Source organism: Bradysia coprophila (genome assembly GCF_014529535.1).
Source record: "Bradysia coprophila strain Holo2 chromosome X unlocalized genomic scaffold, BU_Bcop_v1 contig_20, whole genome shotgun sequence".
Lineage (NCBI taxonomy): Eukaryota > Metazoa > Arthropoda > Insecta > Diptera > Sciaridae > Bradysia > Bradysia coprophila.
In genome coordinates this window covers 3550144-3565676 of record NW_023503307.1, presented here as the reverse complement: position 1 = coordinate 3565676, position 15533 = coordinate 3550144, and the positions used below count along the sequence as shown (strand labels likewise).

Below are 15533 nucleotides of genomic sequence, written 5' to 3'. Positions count from 1 at the left end.
TTTTGATACGAATAGGTGTTTCGTACGGGTCGGCGTTAGCTATGTTTTTAAATATTCTTATTGGGGGACTCGAGTACTATAGGGAACCACATTCAGCTCGAAAAATTTTCCAGCCGTTTCGGAGAACCGGCACGCACGGCCATGACCGACGAGTCAATTTGAATACAGATTGTTATCGCAACAGATAGAGGGACTAATTCTAAGCTAATTCGTATTGAAATGGCTCCCTCCGACAACTTGACCACGTAGCTACAGCCTGCTAAAGTCGAAAATTCGACATCTTTGAATGGTGATATGTCCAAGACGAAGAAAGTTTGAAACTCTTTGAATGGCGATATTGGTAGAGGATTCCATGCTCTAATAAACGCCGAGAATGTATTTTACAAAATTTGTCTGAATTGTACAATATTTGAAAAATTTTATTTTCACCATCCTCGTCGAAACTAGGACTCATCTGCAATTTACAGGTTGACCCTGTCTGCAACAAAACAATAATGCCTGATTAGCCTGCAGTCTAAGCTTAACAACGATACCACATTTGCCATACCAGCCTCACAACAAGTATCTGTTACGAGATTTTGTTTGCAGCAAGGTCACTCTACGACGATATTTTCAATTTATCATCTATCTTCAAGTGCCCGTTCCTTTAGAATGAGTGGTATTGTTATGCATTCTTCATAAATAAGTGGTATATGTTATTTGCAGCAATTCTTACATGAATTACGTGTATCTGGAGTCGGTTAAAGCTGATTTCGCTAGCCATTAGAGGAAATTTACCCTAAAAATATGTGGAAATCCGCTTATAGTACTCGAGTCACTCAATAAGAATATAAAAACGAGCCGTCAGAACAGTCGGAGCGTTTGCTGCGACTGAGCCCCGTACGAACCCGTACATCTATTGCGCACGTGACCCTAGTTCGTCCGTAGCCCTACTCTTCCCGTAAACGTCGGTAAAGTAAAATTCTTATGAAACTTGTACGTCTTAAAAATTGCGCATAGCGCAATTACGAAGCCCCGTACGATGTTCCTTTCAAACGTAACACAAATTTCAAATTGACCTACAATTTCCTCAGTCCTATATTAACCTATATTTACCTATAAATAAACAATTTACTGATAAATATGCTAGTATATAGCTCAAAATAACTATCTATACCGTTATATATCTCAATATACTATATATATTTATATATAGATATGCATATTTGGGATCCTTGAAACACCACACACACATAACCAATCACTTCCCACTGATCAATAACTTTGTAAGAATTATTTTCACCGATTTATATTGTTTTTACAAAAATCCAAAATGGCGGCCGACGGCCATTTTGTTAGGAGGTGGAAAGTAGTACGGCTGCTTTACATTCGTTAGTACCTTTCAAACAAAAAACGAGCCATCAGAACAGTCGGAGCGTTTGCTGCGACTGAGCCCCGTACAAACCCGTATATCTATTGCGTACGTGACCCTAGTGCGTCTGTCACCCTACTTTGACCGTAAGCCTATTGCGCCGGTTAATGTAGTTAAAGTAAAATTATTATGTAATATGTACATCTTACAAATTGCGCATAGCGCAATTACGAAGCCCCGTACGACGTTCCTTTCAAATGAAACAAAAATTTCAAAATTTTATTTTTTTGAAGGGCCTAGTATCGGCCTCAGTCCGAGGACCCAAATTTAAAATTTTTTTCAACTACATTCTATTCGGCCTTTGATTACCTTCCAAATGAAACAAAAATTACGAAAAACGGATGAAATTTGCTCGAGTTATATGTAAAATACACATAGGGCCCTAGTATCGGCCTCAGTCCGAGGACCCAAATTTAAATTTTTTTTCAACTACATTCTATTCGGCCTTTGATTACCTCCCAAATGAAACAAAAATTACGAAAAACGGATGAAATTTGCTCGAGTTATATGTAAAATACACATAGGGCCCTAGTAGCATTTCACTTCTAAGGCCCTAACTCACGGTCCACTCACCCGATTTAAAATTTTTTTTTTCCTGGATTGGTATTGACAATACCTATCATTTGCCGTGTCATTTACATTTCCATCGTTTATTTTGCCATAAATATCACCAAAAGACCTTAAATCACTTAGGTGGCCCTATCTCACGAAGGGCCGACCCGAATATGCCCATCTTCGAACTTAGCCTCACTATTTCGACTATCTTTCAGGGGAAAAAATTTTTTGAAATCGGATTCGATTTACTCAAGATATCGACGTGACGGAGAGACGGATAGACGGACAGACGGACAGACAAAATTTGTATTGCAGATTCGTCATCTATGAACATAGGCAAACACTTTGCCCTTACCGTCTGCTTCGAATTCCATCAATTACACATGGAATTTCATGAAATTTGGTCAAATTTTACTCGAGATATTAACAAAAAACACCACCTTCACTCTACGGCCGAGTAGCCTCATATAAGCTCACTCCAAGAGACCTAGCTCACGCTCCGGTGAACCGAATTTCATGAACTTTTTTTTCCCTGATTGGTACGGTCAATACCTATCTAATAAAGCAAAATCTATCTAAATCCGTTCAAAGTTGGCCAACGTTCAAGCAAAAACGGGTTGCCGCCCTGTACCTAGTTCACACCAAGGGGTCTAACTCACGAGCCGGTCATCCAATTTCCATAACCTTTTTTTCGTCGATCGGTAACCTTTCATTTGACGTATCACTTACAAGTGTAGCCTTTAAATGGCCAGAGATATCTTCGGAAAACGTTAAATCACTTATGGGGCCCCAGCTCGGGAGGGTCGACCCAAAATCGCCCATCTTCGAACTTAGCCTCACTATTTTGACTATCTTTCAGGGAAAAAAAAAAAATTGAAATCGGATTTGATTTACTCAAGATATCGACGTGACAGACAGACGGACAGACGGCCCAAATTTTTATTGCGGATTCGTCATCTACGAACATAGGCAAACACTTTGCCCTTACCGTCTGCTTCGAATTCCATCAATTACACACGGCATCGTAATCCTATAAGCCCCTTCGTACTTCGTACGGGGCTAAAAATCAGAGGTGGTGTCGCGACTATATTTAAGTTTTGTTCACCGTGATCCTTTAAGAAAAGCAAAAAAAAAATCAAACATTTGTGTGCTGTGGTTCTTACTTTTGAATCGCTAACAGATGATTAAAATTTTCACATGGCAGTAGCTTCTAATCATAAACTCTAGATACCATGACAACGAACTTTGAACAACAAAAAAACATTTACGTTGTAAAATGTTTTATATTTAGCTTCATTTCTCATTGATACTATTCATATTTTAGCCATTTTAACCCGAAACGCAATCTATCGAAAGATTTAATTTTTGTAGGTAATCTTTGAAAAAAGATTGAAACGAAATCTTTCGAAATATTGAATTTATTCTTAATCTTTCCGTAGATTAAACATTTAATCCGACCTTTTTCTCTGTGTAGTCACAAAATGTGATTTTACTATTATTCAAGACGAATTTGAAAACTTGTAGGCCTTAAAAGTAGAAATTGTGTTCCCAACGAAAAATTGCTAAACTTTGAAGAGAAATCTCGGATAGAAGATGCATTATGACCTAGGTCAAATTAATCGTTATTTAACTCACAATTTCAAGAGTATTTTAAACAAAAGGGTTTTTGAAAATTGACTAAAAAGTGTCAAGAAAATTTGCATATTATTGTTGGTATACCGAAAATTCGAAAATCTTTATGAACTTTGAAAAGATATCCATAAAAATTATTACAATTAGCTGTAAAGTACGCTTGTACTCTTTTCCTCAAATCAAGACAAATGTAAAAGTCCACTGCACAATAACGAAAGTAAGTTTAACTGATATCCAATTAAAACTTGTCGTAGTCTGGCACCAAAGCTCATGCTGATTTACCAAATAAGTTGAATCATTAGTTCAAGTTGTCGTTAGAATCGATGGATTTTTTTTCGTATTAGGCTTTACACGAAAAGGTCTGGCAGGAGCTGCAAGCATCTGCTTAAGTTACCTAACACAATTCGAAAGCTTGCCCTACGCTTCGCTGATAAAAGTTCTGATAAACATTTCACAGGAATTTATCAGTTGCTACTCAATTATTCTTAGATAAAACATCGTCAATTTTTTCACTTTTTACCAATTCCTTTAATTAAATAAATTTGATAAGAAAGGGTGGCAAAATAACCTAAGTATATCATTTTCAGGTTTAGGTAATCGGTTAACCTGGTTTCATACTCCAAAATAACCGTGAACGTGGTTATCAATTTTACCAGTGGTTTGCATTCCTTACTTGTTTGTCAATGAGACTAATGAGCTAGAAAAAAATTCTTTGTACATCTAAATTCCAAACTATTAAATCAACTACCCGTTGATAAAGACATATTGTTTACATTGCTGGTTTCGTCTGTTTGTTTAGCGTAAGTTTAGCGCAAAGAACGTTCTCCAGCCAGCAGGTTACAACAGCTACACTAACAAGTACCATTTATCCTTCTCGACTTGAGTTAATAAATCTTTGGATTCGACCATTCGACTTTTTTTGAGTTAAGAAATCTGAAAATTTTCATAGTTTCTGGTTGGGAACTTTATGCTGCTTAGTGACTTTAAATTTGTGTTGAAACTTTGTATATAAATGAGTTTTCATGAATTAGCCATACCATGTGACTATAGACATTGCAGTAACACACATACATAAATTCCATCCCTATGTTGGACAGTGGTTTTTCACCTCAACTCCGATAAAAAATTACACATAAATTTGGTTTTACAACTTTTCTGATTAAAATATGTTTAAAAAAGAGGAACAGATCCAAATTACTCGAACAGGTATTGTCGTATGCATCGATATAATATAGGGTAGATAAGTACCTAATGTCAAAACAACTTTATGCGGAAAGATCACATAGATGTATGTGTAACGTAACTTACGTTTTGAGTTAATGTCATACAAATATTTGAAAATAATTGAGACTCTGCATTTCTCAATTTCATTTTTCTCTTCATTTTGTGTTGTGATTCGTATTTTTTGCACTTGTACGTGTGCTATGTTTCCGAAATTTCGTTCTTCGTGTCTCATTATCTACAGTATATTATATCGATGGTCGTATGTTATGTCGAGTTATGTTACAATTCAATTACAGTATAGTAGAACGGTAAAATGTTCGTAATTGAAACTTTTTCCATGGCGACAAACGAATTGTTATTTTAAAACATGAAAATCAACAAGCTTGCTTGCGCTGATTTTCATACTACAAAACAGATGTACAAACAGTTGAAGCTTTTAAAATAATTCCTTTATTTGTTTCAGTTTAAATTATAACTCTTATTCCGGTCTAAAATATGTAGCTGTATAATCGGAATGAGTCAAATCAAAGGCTCTCTACCTTTGAGTCTTTGGTCAAATGGTTAGAATCAGATATATCACACCAGATGTCACGTTACTTGAAATTTTCATACACGGGGTTTCGTATCAAAATTTGTCATAATAAAATTACAAAGGGCGCATTGGTGATTTTCCATGTCGCCTCATATGGCCAGGCCAGGCCATCTTATACTCTTCTTCTCCATGATTATAATGAGTACTAAATGATTATGAATAGTGACTAATATTCTTATTAATCATATAAGTATCTATGATATTGAAAAAATCAAATAAAACATTATGTCAACAATAGTTCGAGGTTGAGGTCGTACATTAAACTTAACCAAAAGAAATTCACCCACCTGTGATCATCAGCAACACAACAAAAAAGTAATGTGATCAGTTCATATTATATAAACGACATAAAAGTAGTAGGTAGTTTAATGCGAATGCGAATTAATCTGGGTGAAGGTGAATTATTTTATGGAGGCTGCAGTATGAGTCTGAGACGTAGAGAGTGAGAGTGGTACACAGAGAATACGTATGAAGTCATACGAAATAACACTTCTCGCTGGCGATATTTTGTTACGTTCAAGTTTGAATTTTGTATAAACCTGTCTCCTGGACATACATTAATAATTAATTATACGACGGTGAGGTGTAATTTTAGTTCGAAAAAAAAATTATCCGAGAAACTTTAGTTAATGAAAGATCGCGCGCGTGAATGGTGTTTGCACATTTCTATCCGTCCTCGTTTATACATTCAGTAGTCGATTTCTTATTTTACTCATAAACTGTTCTGTCATCTCACGATGGTTGAAACGGTTTTGGAAAACAATTGTGAAACTGTGACCAATTCAAGTGTTGTTACCAGTCGTGATACAAAAAAACCACAAAATTCGGACCATTATAATCCATCGGTGAGAGAATTAAATATTCCGAAATTGCCAAATGGTGCTTGTGGTTTTGATTTGTCGCGTAGCAAGTGGGATCCTTACCCATGGGTAAGTGACTATTTGAGTCTAACCAATGTACGAGGGGGAAATTACTTCGAAAAACGCTGTCTCATGATTTTGTGACTTTGTATGAAGCTGAGAGTCAAGCTGAGCCAATGACTTTATGTGTGACTTTTCTGGGCCTCTGTACCATGACTATCCGGAGTAGTTTTCCCCTCGCCAATGTATTCATTCGGACGATAGAGAAATACCGCAACAACTAACGTTAACGTGAAAAAATTTATTTATTTCAAATTTGTCCTTTGAAAAAGATTTCAATGGCAAAGACTGGTTTCAAGATGTACAAGATGTCAGTTATATAGCAAAATGTTTTGGTAACTGTTTCTTTTGGTATACAGCAGAATTGCATGATTCAACGAAAGTTATGGTACAATTCCATTTATGGTTGCATAACTTTTGTATTGAGTAAATTGCTTCCGAATCAAATGCCTCACATGCAGCATTTGTAGCTAAAACGATTCGCCTTTTCGGTACCAAGTCTCACATTAAGGGATTTAATTAACTATTCGAATTCTTTTTCGAAGAAATGTCAACATTTGGTGTAATTTAGAGAATGTTCATGTACAGCGTAATTTACAACCATGTAAAATGTGTAGAGATTTGTATTTAACTTCAGTGCGTTAAATTTTGTTGATGTAATTAATGTGGGATCGTCAAAACATTAAGCTAATCTCGAAGAACTATATACCCTCACACTACGTTCAAACGTTCAAACAAGTGATTACTGTCTTTCCGGATGAACATACGGTGTAATTAGTGTTGATTAATTGTAAGATTTTCAAATTCAACTACGTCATTTTTTACACCGAGTCAAATTAGACGACCAAAAAAAAGGAATCATATCACCTCAACTCACAACAGACATTAAAACGATCATAACACAAAATCTTTATACTCATTGTATTCAGTCAACTTATATACATACCTACATCAAGTTCATATATTCGTATTTTAATTTATAGGTGAGTGGAGTGGATAAAGATTCAACAGCTGAAACGACCGGACTCAAGGTCGGCGATTGTGTTTTAGAGGTTAGTCAAATACGAATAAAACTAATTTTATTAAATTCTCTCCAATTGAGCAGAAAAATAAATATTTTAATGTTTGCATTGCATACCACAACTGATGTATATAAAATGTCTAATTGCTTTAATACACACTGGGGATGTGCTTTTATGGATAAAATTAATAATCGCAATTATGTTGAGTTTCTGAATAGTATTGGATGTCGGGCAGCTTACGGATTAAATCATGCAGATTGAAATGATATTATCCAGCTTGTATATCGATATATTCGACCATATTTGGAGCCTTAAATCGTAGACTAAGGAATTATAAAGTGATCTAAAGATTATTTTTTTGCGAAGAATATCAATCGAAATCAGTTCAATTTAAATTGACCCAGTCAATTGTAGGCATAAGCTGAATTTTGTTGGAATATCCGATGAATTTACGAGGGCTGATTTTTTTAAATTTGCAGAGTAACAATAACAGTTGAACAGAAAGGGTGAAAATCGAAGTCGAAGGTTCGAAAAACGTTGTCTCACGTGTCGAAAGACAATAGGTTTGAATCCGTGAGATTTTTGTTTTTCACTAGGGAAGGTAGATAGCCACTAGTGCCAATACATAGGACAAGATTTGCGCACATCATTACATCCTCGAGCCTAGGTTGTTATTTTAGAAGTTAGCACAGAGGGATTCTTTTGAATTTCGACTGACCGAAATGGGCGTTTTTTTCGGGACTTTTTTATGTATGCCTAGTTACAGATGCTAGAAACCAATCTCAGATAGTTTTTATCTTCGATACCTGGCTGGTGGTGAGCGCTCAATTGTCGAAAAATATGGTTTCGTAGTCCGGATATAATTTCCGGAAGGTGGCGAGAACACGGGAGTGTATGGGTTCGTTGGAAAGCTGAGGTCGAGTACTCCAGGGGCAAATATTACCTTAAGTTTTTTTGATAATAGACGTCCGAAAATATGACCTCCGGAAAATTTCTCAAAATTAATGTCAGTCGAAATTTAAAAGAATCCCTCACACTCTTCACTGAAGTTTCTACAAATTCTAAATTCTTTTTCAGACATTTTACTGCATTATAAATGTGTAAGTGGATAATGGGTTATAGGAAGCTAACTCTCTTGTTCGTATAAACCGTTAAAACGTTCCAAAAGAGGAAAATACAAATTTTCGATTTTGTTGCCTAACTCAGATTGTAGTAGCTCTCCATTCGTTTCAAACTAAAACAACGTTCCTTGGAACGTTGAAGTTTTTTAACTAGAAAACTTGAAAATGGTTTATCTGAGACTGTCGTCTATCTTGCCAATAAATATATAGTCGGAAATAAAATCAAAACTCTACCATCAATTTCTTTGAAATTTCTCAATTAACCAGACTTTATCATTCTCCTACGTATACGTAAATGTAATGCGAAAATAGTTTCCATGCAATTACTTCAACAAAAAGCCCCATATTCCTATATTTCTTCTCAGAATTTCGTTAGAAACTTTATTATTTGCAATTTTCCGGTTGAATAAAATTGGAAAACTGCACCCCTTTTTCCATTGAACGAAAACTAATAAAATTTAATTAAAACTCTAAGGTTATTTATTGGCCCCATATAGGTTAACGGTGAAGACATTTTGGGTCTACGTATTATCGATGTTGCTAATTTGGTAAAAGCAAAATCGGAAAATGTAACGTTGTTATTGTGGACAACTGGTATGGAACCGACATGTAATCCAGAATCACTGTGCTGCGGCCCGATGCCTTTGAACTTAGATCGGCTGTCAGCTAGTATGCAAACAATATTAGCCGCATTAGAATGTCCTATATGTTTGGATACAATTCCACCGCCAGTGATTCAATGTATGAATGGTCATTTGATTTGTTTGAAATGCCGTATAAGAGCGGATAAGTGCCCTATATGCAGACAGAGATATACCACCGGTCGGTCATTGATTGCAGAACAAGTAATTGAATTGAACAATTGTGGATTTGATGAAAAGTATTTGTGTGCATTGACGTGATATATTTGTATAGGTGTATACGTCCATAACCGAAGCATTTAAGTTGCGGGAGGACGATGGAAAATTGCGAGAACGATTATTCGGTGTTAAATGCAGAAAGTCACCGATCACCACCAATGTAGACAATGCAAAATCATTCCAATCGCATACGCACAAATTTCTCGCCAAAATAATGGGAAAATCGTCGTCATTGGATAATCTGAGTAGCAGCAACAAGAAAGAGGTGCAAAACCAACCGATGTCAGAGAGCAAACAATTGTCGTTATCTGTGAACGAGATATTTAGGTAAACATAAACGTGCAACGTGAAGTGCACGGTTTCTAGACTGAATGAATTCTCAAATCATTGGAAATCCAAATTAGAATTCGAATAGCATCGACTGTATTATGCAGCTAATCGCACCCCATTATAAATAGTATGTTCTGTGTTGTTTGTCCATTCGCACCCAGGTGCGATTAGCGTCGGTAAATTTTTGGTCCATGCTTTGAGTAATTCAAACTAACTGACCTATCACACTGACTATTAATTATTCGTTCCATAAATCTTTCGCAGGCACAATAGCTCCGCACCAACATCCAGATCAACGTCACCACAACGCCTCACACCGGAAATTGGATCACAAACACATTTCGGAACACGTCGACCATTATCACACAACGCATCCATAGAAAGTTTGCCTGGTGCGGCGGACGATTTATTACAACTTATTGTACCCGAAAATCGAGAGAAGAAGTATCAATGCCCCTGTGGAGTTGTGTGCGAAGAAAAAATGACCAGAAAATCAATGCGTCATCATATAATCAACACGCACCACATTCCAATTATTGATTTTGGAACACCATCGGCAACAATTGCTTTACCACCAAGAACACCGATGGAGAATGCATGTTTGATATTAGTGGAAGACGAGATTTGTTTCTACACAAAATTGGAACTCATTGAAGGAGACTATTTCATTACGACTTTTGCCCAAACCGATGAAATGGAATGTTCAAAGTACTATTTAGAGGTGAAGATAGGAAATTCAACTGCAAACGATTCGATTCAGTCCAAAGAAATTATATCAAGAAGTATTGTACTGTCATTGGAAAAGAATTCATGGAAATGTGCACTCTGTGATAAAAATGGTGTTTCCATTAGTAAAGAATGCATTTCGGCAACGTTTGACAATACGGCCGACATACATTTAACAGCAAGCATCAAACGTATTTGAATAAATTCACTATCTAACTTCAGGCTCGTTGTGAGCATTTTAAAAATAAATTTTTTACAGCTTTGCATAAATGTATTTTCTTTATGATAATCTGTACGGTATTCGCCTTGTGTTATACACTTACTATATCAATGAAGACGTGCTTGGCTATAATGTCTGTTCATACTTTGATATAATAAAACTCTAGTAACTACCTCTGTGTTGCAATAGTTCAGAAGCTTTTAAAAATCAAATTGAAATTGAATGACCATAATGCGGTTGGAGAGAAGAAGTGTGCAATTTCTAAGAAACCTTAAAGAAGGAGTCCGATGCTTCGTAATTAATACACCTCTGTGAGAAAATGTCATACAAACGAGAAAATGTCTAAATGTTCGGTGAAAAACCCGAGCAAATAGGCAAATGATGTCACACAATTTGGAGTAGTCGGTGACCCGACGGTAATTTATAATTGTAAACTAGGCAAAACAGTTTCTGAGCACAAGTGGTAAATGGTGAGTACGAAGCACGCATCCATTGGTGCCAATGATACCTGTGGATCCGCTGTAGCCGCTTTGAAGTAAGAAGTAATTTTAACGGGACAGTATTGGTGCAGCAAGTAACCAGGGTGCCGCGAGTTCAAATAATCACGTCACATCAGAAATGAATTAGGAATTTTGAGGACATTTTTTTTTTAATTTTCAGTAATTTTATGGAATTTTCAAGAATAGTCACTTCACCACATGTCTCCACTACCTACCAAAGGTCGACATGTATGAGTAATTTTTGCCTCCATTCGATATCGATAGGTAGTGGAGACCCATGAAGTCGGAGTGGTTATATGAACTCACGACACTCAAGATATCTGTTGCATTAAAAATACGAAGATTAATTTACAATGATCTTATAAAATGTCCATCCCACACAGAAAAATTTAGTAACAAAACTGTTTTCGGCCAGTATTTCAAATTTTGAGAGAATATTGTGAATAAATGAAGTGTAAATCGGACATTACGTCCCTGCTTAATGTTATTTTTTTATTTTGACGAGTGGAATAGGGCTCTATTTCCACTCGTCAAAATATAAATTTGGAAGCACGTACGTACGGTTCTTTACGTGATTGAGCAAAGTAAATGAAATATTTCATATAAGCAACGCGACATTTTCATTGCTTTAACACATAAAAGAATATTCAACGTCTCTTGTACAAAAACATAATAATACCGAAATGGTTTGACGGTTCACTTTCTTTTCGTTTTTATTTACCTAGCTTTTACATTACATTTTGCGTGTGTTATATAAGACCACATGCATATAAATACGCACTTACTTTCGTGGCTATATTCGTTGTTCAATGAAGTATGTTGCGCGATAACAACTAAAGAAAAAAAATGGCTTAGCTCTACGGCAAATGCATGGTAATAAAATGGAATTGTAAGTTTTTTTATTATTTACTTTTTGAAAAGATTTAAATAGACTCAATGCCTATAGGCTTATAGTAATGCTTGATTTCCACTTACCAAAAAAGTGTGAGAGATAAAATTGAATTTTTTGAAATTTGCCTTTGTTTACTTGACAGCTTGCTCTCTCACGGCTTTTTGAGTACTTTTTGTTGAGTGGAAATCATACTTAAAATATTGCTGTAACCGTATTGGCATTAGTTGAGGCGTTAGACATTTGGTTGTTAAACAAAACATTTGGCAAAACATTTTGTTAGGCATTATTCATCAAATGTTCCCTTGAAAAATCTAAAAATTAGTTTTTCCAGTGGAATCCTACTGTGGAACTACTTAGACCGAAAGTTTTGCAGGTTGCAAACGTATACAACATAACAAGTCTGTTAAATGTATTAGTTCAAGTATTGTCGGCAGTATCATTCAACTTTGTTTACCTGACGATAACAGATGATATAGACGAATCGTGGTTAGTTGCCTTAAAAATGCCTCATATTGGCTCACGGAATGCTTTGACATTTTTTTAGAAGTCGCTAAAACGTAACATTTATTTTGAAAGATAACGGAGTAAACTTCCGGATCGTTTCGCAGTAACATTTGCTTCAATTTCTTTATGAATCAATCAATAGTCGCTCGGTCAGTTCATATCACGTTTTCTATAATTATATTTGCAGTTACCAAATGTGTCCAGTATGACCAGTGATATATTTACAACCATATCTGCTATCAACACTCAAATTAAAAAAAACTTTTAAACTACGCCACGTTACAAAACCATTTAAAAATTATTATGCGAAAATATTCATTCGTAAAATGTTCCATTACCGTAGCCATACAGGTAAATTGCCCGAAAAAATCATTTAAATGAATGTAGGACTTTTGTGTCGGCTGTGTGACGAATTTCCCTTGTTGTGTGATAAATATTAACGAGCTTTATAAAGATTGTCTTCATCATCATATTTTAGTGAGATAATTAAAAATTGCTTTTATATCATCACCATGCATACACACTGTGTACGATATAAAAGCCATTTTCCATATATAATGTACATAGAGTGTTGCAGCTAAACGCCTCACAAATTTATTATTTGTAGCACAAGCCGAAATTCCACTAGAGCCTTTTTTCACGTTTAATTACGCTTTTATGTTGTGTTGGCGTGATGGATACGGGTCGCATAGAGTTATATCGCCTGGGTGATGTTAAAAGACTGCGTGAGTGATAATGAACGATCGATACAGTCCCTTTGTTTTTCGAAAACATAGAAGAAAAAAAATAAATTTCAATAGCTGTTTTAAAAGGATTATGAGTCCAGATTGTTGTAATTAATGCAAACAAATTCTCCAGATTTTTAAATTTTTATCGATAAAAAAATATGAAAAGTCCGGTAAAATTTGTTTTATATACGACGGATCCACAATCATAGGATCTTATAGACCGTATCTATAGAGGATAACCGGTCCTAGGTTCTTAAATAAAATTTCGTAGTGATTATTCGCAGGCGCCTGCCAATAGCTAAATTATTACTAAAGATGCTACTGGCAGGCGCCTGCCAATAGCATCTCCCTTATACAAAATGCATTGGCAGGCGAACTTGCCTGCGAATAGTGTTTTCCCTTTTACGGAGGCTATTGGCAGGCGCCTGCCAATAGCATTTTCTCTTTTACACAGGCTATTGGCAGGCACCATGTCCATGTCTGTTTAATGGGTTCGAAACTTTTTATGGAAACTTTAAAATGAAATTTAAATTCGCTAACAATTTGAAAAACTTTAATGCGAAAGAATACAAAGAAGACGTTTTGAAACATTTTTTTCTCTCTCGTCTGTTTGAGATTTTTTTAATGTTTAATTAGCAGGAAGTTTGTAGTTACCATTGAACTACTTATCACACTAAAAAAAAAGAGCAAACAAACACAGAAGAAAATATAATGAGAGGCGCATCGCACGTTCTATCTACCTATATAATTAATATATGGAATCACTCATCGGTTTGTTTACTTCAAATCAGAGTTTTTTTATTACTCACCTTAACACCACCAAAGTCATGTGCTTCTGATTCTTTCAAAATGAATCGTAAAAAAGAGTCAAAATTCCAAAAATATTTTCGGACAAAATTAAAAGTGTGTTCCTATTCATGCATATCGCTGCAAATTAACAGGTTATTAACATTCATTCAGTTTTACTATATACCAAAAACGACTTGTTTAGATTTGTATGGCCAAAGTGAAATGTCTTGATATTGAGTAACAAATCAACAAAGGCAATAAATTTAGATCGATACAACCTTGTGATTTGTTGACATAATGTATACAATATTTATGGAACCATTCAGTCGGCAAAAGTGTACATCTGTTTTTCGATGTTGTAAAAGTTATTAACTTTTGTCGAGTTACGCTAGTTTGGCTGATAGAAATGGCATGAACAATGTGTTTCACGGAAATTAAAACATTTACAGGTTTAATTCAACGATTCCCGTTTCCATTTCGAACAAATCAATCTAATTTAAATAAAAGTGGTTTTAAGCGAAGATCATTGAAAGGTATGCACAGGTTCGTAAATCGACCGTATTATTTTATACGAAAACATTTCGAATTTGTACAAAATATATTCGCACAACATACAGTTATGGAATTGTAATTTCAATCAATGCGATTCATTCCACACGTGATATGAACATTCATCTGTTACAAACTATTTTTAATCTGTTGATTTCAAATCTTGTGCTTCAATTTTGTTAACATACATTTTATGAAGGACCATACCTTGTCATTTTCTTGTCGTCTTTATCGATAAAAGATGAATAGCCGTATGTTACTTGTTAAAATTGTATCGTCAATGTCACATGGAATAAATTGGATTCAAATCGAATTAATTATGTCTTTACAAGTCCTTAGGACACATTTTTTTTTTAAATTATACAAACGTTTGAGTGAGTCTACAGGAAAAAGATCAAACTGAAACCTCATACTAAAATACTTTCTCTAATCTCTAGTTTTCAGCGGGGTTTCAGTGTTGTATCTTTCTACACAAAGTGGTATTGCCGGAAACGCTCTATAACTGTTAATAAAACAACAAATTCGTCGTTCAATGAGGTGTTGCGAATTTGAAAAGTTTAACCTTGCTAAGAATTTATTTGGATTAACTTCAACAAATGAATATCCCGATACAATGTATGAAATTGTTACTAATTGACGAAATATAATCTTGTCCTTCATTTGTTAATTGGAATGTGTAATCCACATGTAATATAAGAAAGGTTAAAATTTAAGAAGATATCATCTACACTTTATTCATTAGTACTTTTAGGAGGCAGTGGTACTGATAGATTAGTATCCTACACTCAAATATATGTCGATGCAATCAACTTCGCAGCGTTGCTTCTATTTTAAAAATTTCAACACCAATTTACCGTCCGTCTACCTGTACATCATCGTCAGCGTTGCGTTATACTATGTTATGGTGCTTGCCATTGATATACTCGCAACTGGCTTGTGTTAAATAAATTTCGCTTCG

General features: G+C 35.2%; 1 protein-coding gene and 1 long non-coding RNA gene across 2 annotated transcripts in view; one reads left to right on the top strand and one right to left on the bottom strand.

Moving 5' to 3' along the window:
* The first annotated feature begins 5998 nt into the window (after nt 1–5998).
* LOC119068928 lies at nt 5999–10677 on the top strand. Its single transcript, XM_037172793.1, has 5 exons — nt 5999–6343; nt 7318–7386; nt 8975–9322; nt 9393–9664; nt 9932–10677. The coding sequence occupies exons 1-5, from the start codon at nt 6152–6154 to the stop codon at nt 10590–10592; spliced, it is 1542 nt and encodes a 513-aa protein (XP_037028688.1). The 5' UTR covers nt 5999–6151; the 3' UTR covers nt 10593–10677.
* Nucleotides 10678–13343: 2666 nt separating this feature from the next.
* Nucleotides 13344–15533, bottom strand: part of LOC119068931 — a 38697-nt gene continuing 36507 nt past the window's right edge. Inside the window, exon 3 of the long non-coding RNA XR_005086250.1 lies at nt 13344–13361. This is a non-coding gene — a long non-coding RNA (uncharacterized LOC119068931). The remainder of the gene's footprint in view (nt 13362–15533) is intronic.